Source organism: Myiozetetes cayanensis, unplaced genomic scaffold, assembly GCF_022539395.1.
Source record: "Myiozetetes cayanensis isolate MyiCay16 unplaced genomic scaffold, myiCay2020 scf9, whole genome shotgun sequence".
Lineage (NCBI taxonomy): Eukaryota > Metazoa > Chordata > Aves > Passeriformes > Tyrannidae > Myiozetetes > Myiozetetes cayanensis.
In genome coordinates, this window is record NW_026088185.1 from 27,031,656 (window position 1) to 27,048,968 (window position 17,313).

Consider the following 17,313-nt stretch of genomic DNA (forward strand, 5'->3'; position numbering starts at 1 on the left):
TGTCACACATACAGAAATAGAATCACATAAGCAGGAGAAGCTTGGCAGGGCAAGACCCCAGGACAGCAGTCAGCTACAGCCACAGGGGGTGTCTCAGCAGGACTCAGAGCCAGTTATTTAGTTCTACAGATGACAGCGACATGAGATTCTGCTGCACAACTGGTAAAAAAAGGCAGCAACTCAGCACTCAGATTTGGGGCTCTCTCTGTCAGCAGGAGTACACACTGGCTACATGGGGATTCATTTTATTACATGTCCAAACATTATTATCAGAAGTGAGCCCAATTCTCAGTTGATGTTACTGTAATTCAAGAGAAATATATTAATAACTATTTGTTCTGCTCCCCCAGGAATAAAACAATTCTTACGCTGGGACTGGGAAACTACTTTAGCCCGGCTGCGGCCTCGAGTATCGGCAGGCGTTGAGGTGACACTTGTGGCACTGCCAGAGCTCTGTCTCCTCGTACGGATCCGACCTGGAGGAATGCAAAGACAATCACACTGTTAATAAAAGGCAGTAGTAGTGTCTAACACACTACACACACAATTACCCAGGGTATACAAAAGAATTTTACAGGGAGAGGCAACACCTTTTATTGGGCTGGCTGAGACGCAGGGGAGGGAGTGGAAACAGCCACAGTCCATGAGTCCAAAAACTTCTCTGCTCTCTGTAATGTTATCAGCCAGTTTAATTAAAAAATATTACCTCTCTATAGCCTTTGTTTCTGTTCTATAGTAGCTTCTTTATAAAGGATCAACAACAAAAAATTTCAGCCTCCTCAATGCAGATTCCTATACCAAATTATTACTTTCTGAGAAGGTGATCACATTTTCAGAGACAGGTGTGACAGATGCCCTCCCAAATTCCACCACTGGGATTTCCAACTAGCTGTTTGGTGCTTTATATCCTGCTCCCCCTAGGCAGGCTGGCATGCACTCCCATGACAGTCTGTCAATGCAGTCTGACCACGCTTTTATTTCAGGCTCATTGAATTTTCCCTGTTTACAGATCCCTCATATTTATCCAGAGATCAGTGTAACTTTACTTGTAATGGAGAGTTCCATTTAACACAATCAATGCAGTGGAAAAATGATTCTGTGTGCCTTCTCTTTATTTAAGCAGAGAAAGGGTATAAAGTGTTCTTGGTTCTTTTTCGGTCCCTTCCTCATGAAAAAGCCACAGACATTTGAGCTAGGAAAGCTTACAGGGTCATCAGTTCATCCCCATCCTGGGACAGGGTTGTTTCCTACAGAATATTCTTTCCAGTGCTAAGCTTCAATTATCTGTCTCTAGTTAATGGGAAAGAAATGATAATTAAGAGTAATACAAAGAAAGCCTCCATCAGTACTTTTCAACACATCCGTTCCCAGCCAAATCTGAAGTTGTTTCTCAGGACTCATGCCAGTGCTATCCTGCATTCAGAGGATGACTTCAAGTTTCAGGCACAAAAATAAAAGAGAAAAAACCCATAGCAGGTAAGAGAAGAGTCTAGACAACTGCACCCACTGGTTATAGATATTCATCTCCTGCCCTCTGTCTCTACCATAAGCATACAGAGAAATATGAACAGGGAGACACACACTTCCCACCCAAAACCCCACTTCACATAAGGTACACATGCAGGACAAGACAATGGCAAGCAGCCCAGGCTGAACAACTGGGAGCTACGTTCTTCTGTGAGCTCTCATAATATTCATAACATGGTCTGCAAGTTTCTGCCAGACACGAAGAGACAAGGAGATGCTTAACTTTGAGAAGAAAGGCTAAACTTGTCTGCGAGGGGAAAAGCCCACAAAACAGCTCTACTTCAAACCTCTCCACCAGCACCTAGTCTTAAAACAGCTCAGTAGGTAAAATACAGGCATGTACATTCAAACCACTGCTTATAAATGAGACACAGAAGAAATCATTAGCATAAAACTGGGAAAACACACAAACAAAACTTTTTAATCACTGGCTCAACTAAACAAGCTCTGAGCACATCCACGTGGGTCCAGCAGTCACCAAACTGGCTGCTGAGGTCTTACCATCAGCAAGGCTGCAGAGTTCTCCTCTGCTCTAGGACAGTCAGCCTGATACACAGCCAGAGGCAGCCCTAGAGCTTTCAGCTGTCTTACTCCCATCCCATGCAAGTTTGGCACAGGCACAGCTACACACAGATGAGCAGAGCCACCCTGTGACTCATTAACAAGGCGTGGACCCCAAGCCCCACCATGGGCTTGGGGGAAGAATTGCTTAAGGAAGGAGGCAGACAGATGTCACACTCTTGTCAGAAGCCTCAAGGCTTCTTCTCATTTCTCTCATCAAGAGGGCATTGTAGTAAGACAAGAACTTAAACCTGACCAGACTTAGGAACCTGACCAGACTTAGGAACAGTAATGGAATTCAATTCCATCCTTCCAGAATGCCAACAGGAGGCCTTGGCACTGCAGGAAGTCCTGGGGGGTAACTCAAGCTGAAATTCACCTTTACCCACAGTAGCAGACATTATGGAAGACATGTTTAGTGACGTGTATGGGCCAAGAAAGGGTGAGAAGGTGCTGATGTCTCCTCTTATGCACAGACCACTTAAGATCCTCAAAATTTTCTGGATTTTACTGCATCTACAAAAAAAATTATTTTTTTTTTGGTCTCCATCAGTAGGTGACTAAGAAGGAGAAAACTGGGACAGTATGTATTCCATCTTAGGAAATACAAAGCCTAAAAAAAAAAAAAAAATCTATAAAGAGAAACTAAGTTTAGCTTCTGATAACAATTCTAGAGGCTTTAAAAAAGAAAACTGAACTGAAGGGTCAAAATTAATTAACATGTGATTATCAGCAGGATTAGAAACAGAGAACTCAACTCCTGTTCTGAAACCCCTGAGAGTTAGTGGACAGATTCCTACCAACTTCAGCAGTTTCTGAATGAATGAATACCCAGGAACAAAATTCTGTTTTTGGAATGGTAGATTTGCACACCAATTTTGGTCTAATGGGTGTCAGAGAGAACAATATGAGAGGAGTTGCTCTCCCACAGGAGGAACGGAGTGCCAACACTGATACTGGTTTCCTCACCCTTTCAAACACTGCACTGGACTTGTATGGTGCAAACAGATTTTTAAATATATTATACCAAGTACAGCATGTATACATAGTAGTTGCACTGTACAATTCAAATGTGTCTGCTACATTTCCCTAAGAATTTAATGTGCAAACAAGAGTCTGCATTCACACCCAAGAGTTATTTGCACAAAGAACTATGTGTGTCGCTTTATCACTCTAACCCAGACAGAAAAACTAACTTCAAGCAGGACTGGAAAAAACATATCAAGTAAGTTATTTAGACTTCGCTATTGTTGTTAAACTCAAGCAAACATCTCCCCTCCCAAAACTTCTTTGCTTTCAAGTGGGTTTGTCTCCATATCTAGCTCAAACTGCAGATGTAGCAATCCATATTTCATAATCATTATTTTTCTGCTGCTTTTAAAAGCATTACTGCATCCTGACAACAGCAGTACAGCAAAGGAACAGATAAGGACTGTCCCAACTACTTTCCAAAAACCATAAAAGTATTTCCATAAAAGAGTCCTTGATCTAAATTTGATACGTGACACATTGGTTGGTACAGAAGAATTTTGAAAGACTCCATGTAAATGCTTTGTGTTAAGAAACCATTTGTGGATTTTTTAGGAGGTTTTGGTGTTATTTATTAAAGTTACTGTCATTTTTACAACAGTGGTTCAGAATCAACCCTGAAGTCTCTAACAAATGTTGAAACCCAGGAAGGTTGTTTTGTGTATTTTTTAAAAAGAAAAAGTGAAGGAAGATTCTGTGATAACATTTGTGCTTTACAAGAGGCTTCACCTGGCAGCATTGCTCTGAGCTCTTCTGGGTGGATACTGCACCATCCCCATTCCCCAGTGCTCAGAACAGACATGGGCTTTGTGACACTCAGCCTGTGCATTACTCTGAAGAAAATGGCTTTCAAATAGTCTAGAAATGGTATGTAACAGCTCCACAACTCATTTTAATCAATCCCATGCTGTGAATAGTGATACCTACAACCACTCAAGTTACATATGGAAGCACTGGGATGATGATGGTCTCTCCATGGATCAGGTTAAAGCATTTAATATCCCCTATGTATCACTGTTAAATGACACATGGACCTCTGAGACACAGATCAATTAAAAACATGCTTTACATATAAATCTGTAAACAACTTTCTACAACCACCATTGGAATGGTTACCGTGCATATTCAGCACTTGTCCAACATTACACTAGAGTAAGACCTGACTCTGCACCATAATTTTCCCCAAAAACGACCTGACCCTTACTGGAAACCATCAGGTTATGTCATCTCTGGGTTTTGCACAAGAACCCTCTTCCAAAGCAGAGGGCTCAGTGAACCATAGTTGCTCCACTCTGCCCTACACAAATTAGCACAGGTAAATCAACTCAGCTCTGGCAAAGGGATGGAGTAAGACAAGTAAGAAACCTGAGCAGTACCACGGTCAGTCAGCACTTCGAATGAAGCCTTGCTCTTGAGGACAAGGGAGAACTTCAAGGCAGAGAAGAAACCAGGAATGGTGATTTCTTTAAACTTGTGTTACTCCCAAAGCCTTTAATAACGCACTCAAGGTGTCCAACTGAGCCTCAGTTATCTGAAAACTATAATGAAACACATTTTATTGCCTTTGTGGTGAATAATAAAAACTACTGAAAAATGTGCCACTGACTCTGGAAACGCTGATTTTGTTTTAAACTTGCAAGTTTCAGGTCAAACCAGCATTTATGCTTCTCCCTTTTGGGAAAGGGTTGACTTTATGCTCACTTTGAAAAAAGGCAGCCAGATAACAGAAACACTCTGAACCATTATTCTCTACTGAAAGTCAGCACTGTGCACCTTTTTAAAATATTCCTTGAAAAATTCACTTCATGATTAAACCTGCAGAAACTTTTCAAAGGTTTCCTTTTAATCAAGTATAACAAACATGGCACAAGCCCTACCTCCCCAGCACTAGCTGTGAAGTACCAATCAAGCCTATAAAAACTTCATTTCTTTTGAGGTTTCTGTGTGCAAAGCCCTTAATGAAGTTCAGAGAATTCCCATACATGACGGGTCTGGACAACCAAGGCATAACAGTGCCCTGCATGAAGACCTGCACAGATTTCACTGGCATACAGACTCACAGCACCTTTCCATAAGGAAGCGCATTTCAGCAACATTTGCCAATTGGGATGCCACGACTTAAAACCAAAGGATTGACACTCAACTCAACTTGTATTCTTGCCACTGGCACAACCTACTCTATCTTGCTCCTGTTTTGAGCTGCCTGGCTCCTAACCAAACCACTGAGGAGAACCGAGGGCAAAGCAGATGAGAACTGCCAAGTCCACACAATGCTGGCTCCAGCTGAGGGGAAGGTGCAGAACTTTTACACTGTAGCTACAGAAAGCCAAGATGGGAACCAGACAGCAGATTCAATGTCAAGCTGAACCACACAAAAAACACGGGGATTTTCTCTTAAATGACTTAGTGGTGACCTGCAAAAAACCCCAAACAAACCAGAGGAGCATGAGTGTAGATGGCATTTCTGCTTTCCTCCTGTATTTCCAGAGCAAGGGCATGTTTTTCTCTTCCCTCACCCTCTTAATTTTTACATTTATGTCAAGAATATAAAATTTTGCCTTCCCTGTAGTTCTTGACAAACTCTGTAAGATCAGAGAGTTGGAAGAAGATCTTTCTCAGTCTTCATCATTCAGTGCAGGACACACTAAATCCTGAATAAAGGTTGTTTTCCCCTGAGCCATCTCAAAGGAAAACAAAGATGAAGAGTCTCAAACAGTGATTTACTCCTTCAAGTACTCTGGTTATTAGTGTATTGTGTTGTTATTATTCTCCCTGATCCTTGCTGTCCAAAAAATATAGAATCTTATAGCAATAAGGTAAGAGATTTGGTATTTAACACTTAAGAGAATGACAAACTACATTTTTGAAAGTTCATCTCAATCTTCCTTGCCTCAAGCAACTTGCTGGTTTCTATTACAGATTTTTACCAAATCCAATCTGCTTCTAATGTAATTGAATTGAAAACAATAACCAAATAAAAAACCCACCCTTTTGCATTATGACAATAAAGTATTCAATAAGCTAAAAATAAAGGTATTCCACAGGACAGCTCTTGTAAGTTGCTTTCACAAATATTATTACAGCTAAAGAGAGGATTAAGAACTGGATAGGGTGTTTCATAACTTAACATCAAACCTTAAACAATTCAAAGCCAGGCCAAAAATAGAAAGGTTTGAGAACTGGGATGAAAGGAAGAAGATAAAAGGGTCAACAATTAACAAAACCAAAAAGCTCAGTATTACAACAACTTGGAATTTTCATCCAATTCATGACTGATTTAGAAACACAGGTGTTTAGGCCAACTTCATATTCCTTATCATTGACAGATCACAAAGCACAAACACTTGCCCGAGATGCAGAGCCAGTTCATCTCTCAACACTAAGTAACCATATCCAAAAATGGTACAGACCTTCCTCTCTAATACATCAATTCATCAATAGTAGCAAGGAAAATAACACGTGCCACAACAGTACAGTGGCACTTCTCAGACCACCACATCCAAATACAAGCAGCCATCAAGGATACCAGTAATAGATCCCTCGAAAAGAGACTCACATTGGGAGAAAAAGGGTTTGTTGGGGGGGAATACTTCTTCATTCTGTATAGAAAACATTCTTGTTTTCAAGTCCTGTCTACCTCAGAAAAAGTGATTTCCCAGTGATCTTTTTTTGCTTGAGAAATAAGAAATAAAGAACAAGTTTTGACAATGAGCCAGAGGAACAGACTGGGATCTTTCCCAAACTAGCAGGCTCAGTGTTCTGGTAAAAAAGCGCCTTTCCTCCAACTATCTTCAGTGTAAGCCTCTCACTCAGACAGTTTGCAACAAAAAGAGAGCTCAGGTTTAAAGAGGTTGACTAAATATTCCCTCCCTAGAGATCATTGTTTACTGTCCTCTTTTTCTGCCATGTGATCATCTCATTCAATTCTCTCACTGCCCAGCCTCTTCCCGAAAGCATTTGGCAGTTGTGACCTGAGCTTTGGATGGAAAAACACAGCAAACCTTTACAACATCAAGGAGCAAGAAATCACAAGCCTTGTGTTGGGGTTTTTTTTTTTTTGTTGGGTTTTTTATTTTTGTTTTTTTCAGTCTGAGCACAGGTCACCTTCAACCAAAAGCAGTGCTTTAAAAACAGAAACCCACATACAACTCTGTGACCAGAAGTCAAGTCATAAAAGCAGACTAGTGCTTATCAGCAGGGAAGAGCTCAAAGAGAAAGTGAAGAATACCCCATGGCATCAAAATGAGCAGGACAACCATGCAACACTTCATGCAGGTCACCAGTGAACATGGATGAGAACCAGATAACACTTTGAGAACAGAGACCAGGCAGGGCAGTACGACTGTGGACACACCTCAGTTACACAGAGACTGCTTACCCTCAGGTTTACTGGTAGTACCATCTTTAAGCAAATTAAAGAAAAATAAGGAAAGGGTTAATAGGGAAAAATCAGTAACATCAACAGAAGTGGGCACTATATATTAGCTCCATAAATATGCAAAAAAATTAATACAATTAAAGATATGAAAAAAGTTTGACTGTGCAGCAAATTGAACCTGGACATATCTGAAGAAAACACTTGCAGGTTTTCCCTCCTGCAATAACCAACCTTTGCCAAACTCCATTTTCGTTGCTTGCCTCATCATTTCTCTCATGAGAACGTGAAGGTGATAAACGCCCCTAGAGGTTCAAAAGGAAGCAGGGTCCTTCAGGAGCAGCCATGCTTGCATCACTTAGAGTGAATTTGCTGCTTTTCTCCCACAGCCTAGTTTAAGAAAAAGACTAATTGTATTCAGTCTCTCAGCTTCAAGGACCAAGTCAGCTTTAAGTAGATATGTCCACCCTCTTCCATTCTTCCTTGTGACATAAGACTGTTTGAAGGCAGTTTAGCCACTGAAGCCCGTGTGCAGCACGACTCAAAAACGGTTGCTTGTGCAAGCCCAAAAGCACAGGATCTACTTCACCTTCTGTACTGTTTCCACTGTGATGTATCTACATCTTGAACCAAGTATGAACAGTTTCAATCAGAATAAGAATTCAACTTCTGAACTGAATACAACCAACACTTCTAAGTCAGGGTAAACCATTTCAGATATGAAAGAGACTGGTCTCAAAAAGGAATCTATAGAAACCATCCCTACATAATTCACCAGTATATTTTATCAGATTAAAGACCAAATGCCCTACACTAAGGAGAAGAAACTCTCAACTGACTGAGTGAAGACAACCTATACAGTTTAAATCAAGACCACAGATTCCTCACTTTTCTCCCTGTTGTAAAGGTAAGTCGATGACAAGTCTGGGATTACATTAGTATGAAACCAGCAGAATGAGAAACTAGCTCAGATGATCAGCTCTGCTCACAGCAAAGTTGAAGCTCAGCAAATATGATGTCAATCACTGCCTTGCCTTTTCTCCTCATGAATTCTCCAATGGTATCTCCAGGAGAGAAAGATCCAATGTAAAGTGAGTTGTAAGAAATCCTGAGGTACCTGAAGGTGATACACAATGCTCTGAGGGAATAATGTGCCACGTGGCTATAATCCAAAGAGTCAGTATAAAGAACAGATACTTATGTCCTGTCCAGCGGAACGGTAAGGTCGACTTCCCCTTGCATCCCTCTCTTTTGTGAAACAGAAAGCAATCAAATTCACCTATGATGTACTACTCAAAGCATAAAATAATTAATGGAAAACCACTTTCAGGAAAGGAGGGAAGGAGAAGAAGGAAAAGAGACAGGGGGACATGTCAAAAGGAATTGAGCAGTAAGTATTCTCCTCAGCAACGTCCCAGAACCATAATAAGTTCTGCTTTTCCCCAGAAAGAAGAGACGCAAAGTATTATACAATTCAAAACCTATGAAGATGTTTCAAGTCAGTTCTGTTGTCATTTTTTTTTCCTTAATCCCAAAGGGCAAGAGATCACACACTGATCCTGGAGAGCTGGGAACTATCTCAAAGGCATGTTCTTCTAGTTAGAGTTTAATATTCCAGCAAAACTGTGAGGCACTTTCTGCTACTAAAGGAAGCTAACTGCCAGAGTAGAACACGTAGATTTACCTAGTGATGCGTATGACCCTGGGGGCAAGGCTGCAGCAGAACTGAAGGGGGTGGATGATCCAGAAGACGTCACTTTTGACTTGGCACTAGCTGCTGCATTCACATCGACGTCACTGCGGGATCGCTGCAGAGATCCTGGTGTTGACACAGATTTTGTACTTACTGTAGATGCTGCAGATGGAGTGGGAGATCCAGAATAAAGAAGATTAATTTTTTGAGCTGTGTGCTTCAAAGAGCCTGACAAGCAGTTTAAAGTACTATTTTTAACATTCCCTGCTGGCACTGAAATACCTCCACTAAGAATGCTTTATCAGGGCAGTGAGGGCTTCCCCACACTGCATGCAAAGATATTTCATCAATGCTGACCTGATGCTACCTCTAAGAACTTTATATCAGACACAAGCCTCAATGGTAAGATCAAAAAGGCTGTCAGGCCAGTAAAAAGAAATTTCTAATAGAATCTAGATGGGAAAGTTCAACCACAATACCCATCACTGGCTTGTGAGTTGCTGGCCGAAACAGACCTGCAGGTCCTTCAGTCCAGGTTCTAATAACTTCCTTCACAACACCTCATCTTCTCATGAGGACCGTTGTTTCCATCACTTGTTGATGCTCACCCTCTTAAGCATGAAGCTTGACTACTCAGCTGCAAGCAAACATGCATTTGTGTGCACAGTCAAGTAGGATACACAACAATACCTCCTGGAATCAAAGGTCTCAGTAGGGTGCAGTGTATAGACAAACCAGCCAGAACCTGACCTTGGTCAGGTGTAGAAGGCAGCTTATCTTTTACCAACAAAGTTTTGACTATTATATTTTGTATTAAAATCTACTATTTAGATTATTGTATGCATTTACTTAGGACAGAAAAGCTGTACCTAAATATTCCATCTGACAATAAAAACAGATTAGCAACGAGATGGAATTTAACACTGTAGGACTTGTGTGCAGACACCTTCAGTAAGCGCTGAAACCACATGCATAAACGACAGAAAATTGTAAAACTGGAGGCACCATTAGACTATGTAGCTGTAAATCTTAGCATCAGCAGCAGTTTATTCGAGTTATTACACAGCTAAACATACCTTGGCTACAATTTTCAAGGCTTTTTAGGCTTCCCTTCAGGTGTAAGCAATTATAGATTAACTAACATTCTTTAAAAGCATCATTTTATCAGCAGCTGATGCACAAAATATGCTGTAAAACCCAAAACTATTTAAAATTTTTACATACTAGGCTGCCATTTTAGAAAGCAGTAAACAGTGATCAAAGCTTTTCTTTGCATATCCCAATCTCTGATATTCTCATTTTAATCTATCACACTTCATCAGCAACACCCGAGCACGTTTTCCAGCTCCTGTTCTCACCTCTAGATGTAGTACTTCCAGTAGGACTTCTTTTGGCAGACAATGGACGGCTGGAAGTAAATATAAATATTTATTAAAACAAAAGTAGTATTTCTTAGTCATCAGAAGCAATGCTCTCTGTTCCCTCAGTACACAGCTAAGTTAATAAGAAGTTATTTATACACAGGAAGAGACTAACAAAGCTTATTGAAGAATAAAATACAGTACCACCATGATATTTGTTATAAAAGCACTAAGAAATAAATTCATATTCACATTATTTACATAAGAAGAGATTTTTAAGAACACTTTTTGTAGCTTTAAAAAAGTTTAAATAAGTTTTTGATATCATATTACACATAAATCACAGACACTTGGAGTCTAAGTTAACTGTATCTTTAAGACTAGCTAAAATACATTCAACACAAAGTCAAATATTGACTTTGCAGTTACAACTCAGATTTAGTTTAGTCATTTTTTGTCTTTTGTATGGACAGAGGCAGACTTACACCTCTAGGATTAACGCAAAATGCAGAACCTAAATCCAGGCACTATTTTAAGCACACCTGAAAGGAATGACTAACAGTATCTGCTGAGCACAAATAGCTTCCTAGAAAATTATTTATGGAGTCAAGATAATGATTATATTTTTTAAGCCAGTAAGCAGTTTTGCTGGCTTTTTATTTTCATACAACGTTAGTTAAAAAAGTTATAAAATATAATTTGGAGTAACCAAGCATAGAGTTCAAATGATGACCAGATGAGACAGAGCTATGAGATGGCTCCCTCCAATTCAGTGGAGCTCTCTGTCTGCAGCTGTTTAACTCAAGAGGCAGTTGAGTGACACAAAGACCTACTTGAGACTCTCCTGGGAGCTGGAGGAGGAGCGATCCGACTGTGGCAAGGACACGATGCTGTCAGAGTTCTTCAAATGTGACTGCAGGGCCTTCTGGTAGGAAGACTCCAAGGTGTGGTACAAATGCTCTGCCTCTCGGCTGAAGTGACTGTGGAAACCCCAGTAACACCTGGAAACAAGGCACAATACTGTGAGCAAGCCCTTGTCATGTCTTAGGGGGCAGTGGAGCATTAAGCCCACTAATTTCAGGCATTTCAACCATCTACTGCCCCATGACATATTTAAGACATTTCACTTTTTTCAACTCATTGTGTCGCTCAAGCAGCCACACAGAAGACAAACCAAATGAAAGAACCACTTGGTGCATTTGTTGTAAAAGCACAAGTAGACAACAAAGCTTTATTATGGAAGGAACCCTCATCCCTCCAGCTGTCTACTGTACATAGGAGATTGCAGACCCACTGGACTGGTATTAGTTTGGGACTGGGTGTGCAAGAGCTACTTCAAGAACATGCCAAAGGCAGAACACACATGCATGGGCCTGATTCAGGAAAGCACCAGCAGGTGTCTTATTCCTTAATTTTAACAGTCCTCCTAGAATGCTGCAGAGGCAAATCTCTGTACTGAGTTGAGGTTATTGACTGTGGTTTTGGGAAGAAATAATAAGGAAGAGAAAAGAAGTGCTCCCATGGACTTCAAATTAGTGCCATGCTAAAAATAAAGGAGCATTTTAAGATGAGGGAAGAATTCCTCTATAGTTCAAATCTCCTGCCTGATAGCTAAACACCATTCACTCTCGGCACAAAGGAGATGAAGACTCTCAGTACTCTTCAGGGGGCAACTAATGGGCAGTTTATGAGTACAATCATTAGCTCAAATGAATCAAGAATTGTTTGTGTGTGACAGCCAGTCCTCAGAGAAGCCACATGCATTCTCACATCACTAGAAGAAAACAAATTTCTGTCTTACAGTCAGCCACACTGCTATTTAATAAACATGGGAAGAGAGAATTAAGCATGCTCTCTGAAGTCTCATGCCATTCTCCTCGCTGTCTATTCAGATTAACTGGTCACCTGCTGTGAAGTCTCAGTGACTACTGTAATTTTCAGTGATGGACACACTGCCTTTTCAAAAGGATTTAAGCAGTCCTAGTGTGAAACACCTCTGCTTATAACACAGCATTTAGACTGATGAAACTTTTTGTTCACTGATTTCAAGCACAAGGACTTTTTATTTCAAGAGTAGCAAATAACAATAGAATAGACTATTTCAATTGGATGGGACCTACATGGAACATCTAGTTCAGTTGCCTGACCAATTCAGAGCTGACCAAAAGTTAAAGCCTGCTGTTAAGGGCACTGTGCAAATGCCCTTTAAACACTGACAGGCTCAGGGCATTGACCACCTCTCTAGGAAGCCTGTTTCAACGTTTGACCACCCTCTTGGTAGAGAAGTGTTTCATAATGTCCAGGCAGAACCTCCCCTGGGAGAGTTTTAAAGCATTTCCACACATCCCATCATACTGTGCTTGATGTACCCCAGGCTGGGGTTTGCTCTCCCGGCTGACTTCTAATCAGCTGCTGTCTGCCAGCACCCCCAGATCCCTTTCTGCAGGACTGCTCATCCAATTTACACTTCTGCCCAGTACTACTGTCTTGTATACAGGCCAAGAAAGAAAAAATATATTAGTAATAGTATATCTATGTATAATATGCTTGTGCACTAAACAGAAATCTCAGTTCGTTGCAAGCAACTCAAACTTCAAATACAAAGATGAGGTTACTAATTCTCAACTGCAGACTGTTAAACAAGGTAGGCAAGCATTTGACCTGCTCAGACAGAAAAAAAATATTACAAGAACAAAATGAAACAATCACCATTACAAGACACAACAGACGTAACTCAGCCCTGTGTGATCGCCTGCTATGGACATCTCCTGCTGAAACACCACACTCCCAAGCCGAGGGAAAAGTTACCACCAGCTGAAGTCAGGAGAATGTAACTTGCTTGGACTTGTGTCTCAACCATGCAATACCACTGACTCACCACACAACAGGGGCAAAGAAAGGAGGGAAAAAGAGACACTTTCCACTTACTTTCTTGCCTCTATCCTGGCTTCAGAGTCTGCATCATGAATTCCCTTCTTTATTGTTTCAGCTAACACTGATATGTGTCTGAAACAAGACAGAGAACATTATCCAGCAGTTCAGAAAGATGAGCAACACTCATAAACAAATGATTCATTTGATTTTGCCTTGGTCTCCAAAAACAAGCAGTTTGTCACATCCTCCCATTTTGATGTAAGATCCTTTGTAACCTTTATTTATTTACTCTAACAAGACATTTTTATTTCACCCACACTGCTGTCTAGGAAATGGCAAGCAGCATTCTTCATAGATCTTCACTTAGCTATTCAAACTGCCTGGGTTCAAAAACTCTCTCTTAAGCCTTAAATAGTCTTGCACAACCTAGGGCTAGGAAAACTGTGTCCCAGTCTCTTCTCCCACAAGTACTTTAACTGCTCATTAGTTTGAAGTAAGGTAGAAGTCTCAGAAGCTCCAGATAAGACGTGTAGTAGCCTTCACCTCATCATCTCACTTCAGGGTGCAAAAGGAAAAGAAAGTTTGTTAAATAAAAACTACTGCATTCAGGGATTTGCTCAGCCAGGTTTTCCAAGGCTGGCAGAGAAGACACACTCACCAAACTCTGACTGACAGAATTACAGGGACAAATGGTGTGTGTACACATAAGTACGTGCTTTTTTTTGTGGTAAAAAAAAATCTCTACTAGAGCTACCTGATATGATCTCAATCTCCTAGATTATCCTTTCTCCAGAATTAACCTCCTCAGATATAGGTAGGAGAGAACTAACTCACTTGTATTCAGAACTTACCTTTCTAGGGAGTGTGTTTGCCACTCCTGCAACAGCAAGTCTAAAAATTCGTAACAGCGCCTGAGAGAAAAGAGAGAAGAAATGTCACGTTAAATTAACAGGGGTACGCTGGCTTTGCCATCTCTGACTCTGAAGAACAGCCACCTTTTGTTAAGAAGCTTTTTGGGACATCAAAATTCAGCAAAGACCCCAATAAAACCATCAACATCTCTAAAAACACCACTAATAAACAGTCTGAAGGATTAACTGCAGGCAGCGCACTATAGAGAAGTCTGTAGAGAGGGCTTGACATAAAACAATCCAGGAAGCCCCCTTTTCATTAAACAGGACAGGAGATTCATGCTGATACTTTGAAGCTGTTAGTTCAGGTTTCACATAGAAATTTCACCATTAGCTTCATGTGGGGACACTTCCCAACTTTAATCTCCCTTCCTCACTTCAAGAAACTAAGGCACAAGTGTGCTGAAATGACTTCAGGGTTTGTCAACAGATGCAGTAACAACAAAGCCCTTCCCTTTGTCTAACTAGAACAGAACCAGTTCATCTATGCAGACGAGGCAAGAGATTCCCAGTGAGGCAGTGGACTGAAGTATTTAGATTTTAAGTGCAGACAGGACCATTAGCACAGCCAGTCCAACTTTCCCTCCAGATGATCCTATCACAGAAGACTGCTTCTGCTACTGGCTCAAAGAAAACACCTAACAGCTAAGAGTGGAGACTAGGAACGTGTCCATAAAGAAGCCAAAAGAATATGATGTTACAACAACACGTAAGCACAAAGATCAATTTAAAAAACATTTCTCTTTGTGGAAAAATGCCTTTTCCTCTCTGCAGTGCTGCAGCCCAAATCACAGGAGAGAATGAGATGCATGTTATAATAAGGGAGTGTGTGTTATTTCACGAATAACAACAAATAATTTACATTATCAGGAAGCACATACAAACCTATTAACTGGTAAAACCCAGTAAATTAAAACTAAATTCTCACCTTCTAACTGCAACAGACTTGGAGGTACAATTACTGGTTATGATGGGTATTAACCGAGGGATGTGCGTATGCTGGAAGAAAACAATAGAAACAGGAAAAAAATCTTTACATCTCAGTTCTACAGAATGAAAGACCATCTCCTTCAGCCACCCGAGCCCAGTATTCAGATACTTCTTGCAGTTTGATTCTTAAAAGCAGAACTGCTAAATAAAGCAACACTAACAGATATGGATAGATTTTTATAATTAAAAATATATTTTATCTGCTAAAATATCTTTAACAGTTACTTCATTATCTTCTATAATGACAGCCCCCAGTGAGTCAAGGAGCCGAAGACACTGCAAGAGAATCGAAACTGCCAGTGGTGACAACTTGAGAGACATCAGCCTACCTAGAGATTACCCAATAAATCACTAAGCAGAAGCCACTACTGTGAACTAATTGTTTTAGGAAACCTGAATTGTCTGTGAGGCATTTTAGAGCATAATTAAGAGGATGAGACTGTGCTGCAAGGCAGGTTTAAAACCCTCTCAAAGAAAAAAGTTTGCTCAGCTCTTAGAGGGATCAAAATATCTTGCTCTGCAAAAGGAAACATTTTTCCTACTATTTTGGCAGAGCTTAATGAATAAGGTTGCATGACATCCGAGAGAGACAAGCCCAGCACAATCAGAAAAGTAGATTAGGCATTTAATCTAATTTTCATTGCAGCAGCATTCATATTTCATCAGAAACACCGCATTATTTGGAAATTGTAACATTGTTCTCTTCTGATGTATACTTACTCGAATGATTAATCTAACTGCTACAACACCAGAAGTGGCCATGACTTTGGCACTATTCGGAATTAGATTAAAAATTGTTGGCATGATGGCTTCTGCCCCATGGTCAAACTTGTTTCCCAGAACTGATGACAAATGTCTGAAAAACAGAATGAAGTCATGGTGATAAGTGAGTTGAAGATTAAGCAAGTCAGACTTCGACAGAACATCTGACATAAGCACATCTGACATCTCGGTCTTTGCAACTGTCACCTCTTCTCCAACTCCAAAGGACAGAGTTCCTTTGCTTTCATTTCAAACTTGTGCTCTACATTCATCTGAACCCTGAGAAACAGTAACATCAGCATAAAATAAAGTAACTAGCACAGCTAAAAATTTATTATCAAACAAACTGGATCATGGTGATAGAATGTTTTTTTCTGTTAGTTTATATTATAACTGAAACTCCCTATTTTGCCTTAATATGCACAGAATTTAAAAAAAAAATGTTAGAAACACTGCAGCACCCTGTTTCTTGAAGTACTTCAAAGGATAGACCATCAAAAATAAAAACTAGCTCAGTCTGAACCAGAACAAAACATATACATTTTCAGCTTTATTGTTTAATCCTTCCCTATCATGCATGAAGGTACAGCCTGTGATCATTAATTCTGCATATCTGTAATCAGCATTGTTTAATACTGTGGAACACAGTTTGGCAGAATTACAATTAGTGGCCTACATGGATGTGGTAAAACAACTGTAGCAAAATAATTTTCTACCTCTAACAATGTAGAACTAGCAGCACAAGTTGCATCCTAATTGTGTTTGCACCAGTGTCTGTTCCTTTTTTTCTACATCACATTTCAAGCACACACAGAAAGTAAACTTACCCCAACGTGATACAAGCCTCTCGTACTACTTGAGAGCGCAGATCTTTAGCAGATAATTTAAATGCTCCATCCAAAAGCCTTAAGTGTTGGAAGAAGTTATCATATTCTGCAGCTCCAGCCAAAAGTAAGGAGCGGATCTTTTTCAACTGTTAAAAGCATACAAGAAATCAGTGACTGTTAATGAGCGATAAATATAAGGACAGTTATGTTCTGGGTCAATATCTGGTTTCCAGGGTCTTTGTATATTATTCCTGAACATGCATTGAGGAACTTGATTCTTAATGTCCAACCAATTTTATTATTCTGTATCTCATAGGTTAACATACTAAGTAAAATAATATAAACACACTAATTATAGAAATCCAGAAATGTTTGAGCTACTCAAACTGCATTATTAATAACC

General features: G+C 40.2%; 1 protein-coding gene across 1 annotated transcript in view; it reads right to left on the bottom strand.

Moving 5' to 3' along the window:
* Nucleotides 1–17,313, bottom strand: part of CLASP1 (cytoplasmic linker associated protein 1) — a 172,979-nt gene that overhangs the window by 71,443 nt on the left and 84,223 nt on the right. Inside the window, exons 12-20 of the mRNA XM_050340577.1 lie at nt 16,911–17,056; nt 16,042–16,177; nt 15,260–15,330; nt 14,272–14,331; nt 13,475–13,552; nt 11,380–11,547; nt 10,544–10,593; nt 9,177–9,347; nt 369–476 (exon numbers count right to left, since the gene is read on the bottom strand). Of these exons, the coding sequence (XP_050196534.1) occupies nt 369–476; nt 9,177–9,347; nt 10,544–10,593; nt 11,380–11,547; nt 13,475–13,552; nt 14,272–14,331; nt 15,260–15,330; nt 16,042–16,177; nt 16,911–17,056 (988 nt within the window). The remainder of the gene's footprint in view (nt 1–368; nt 477–9,176; nt 9,348–10,543; nt 10,594–11,379; nt 11,548–13,474; nt 13,553–14,271; nt 14,332–15,259; nt 15,331–16,041; nt 16,178–16,910; nt 17,057–17,313) is intronic.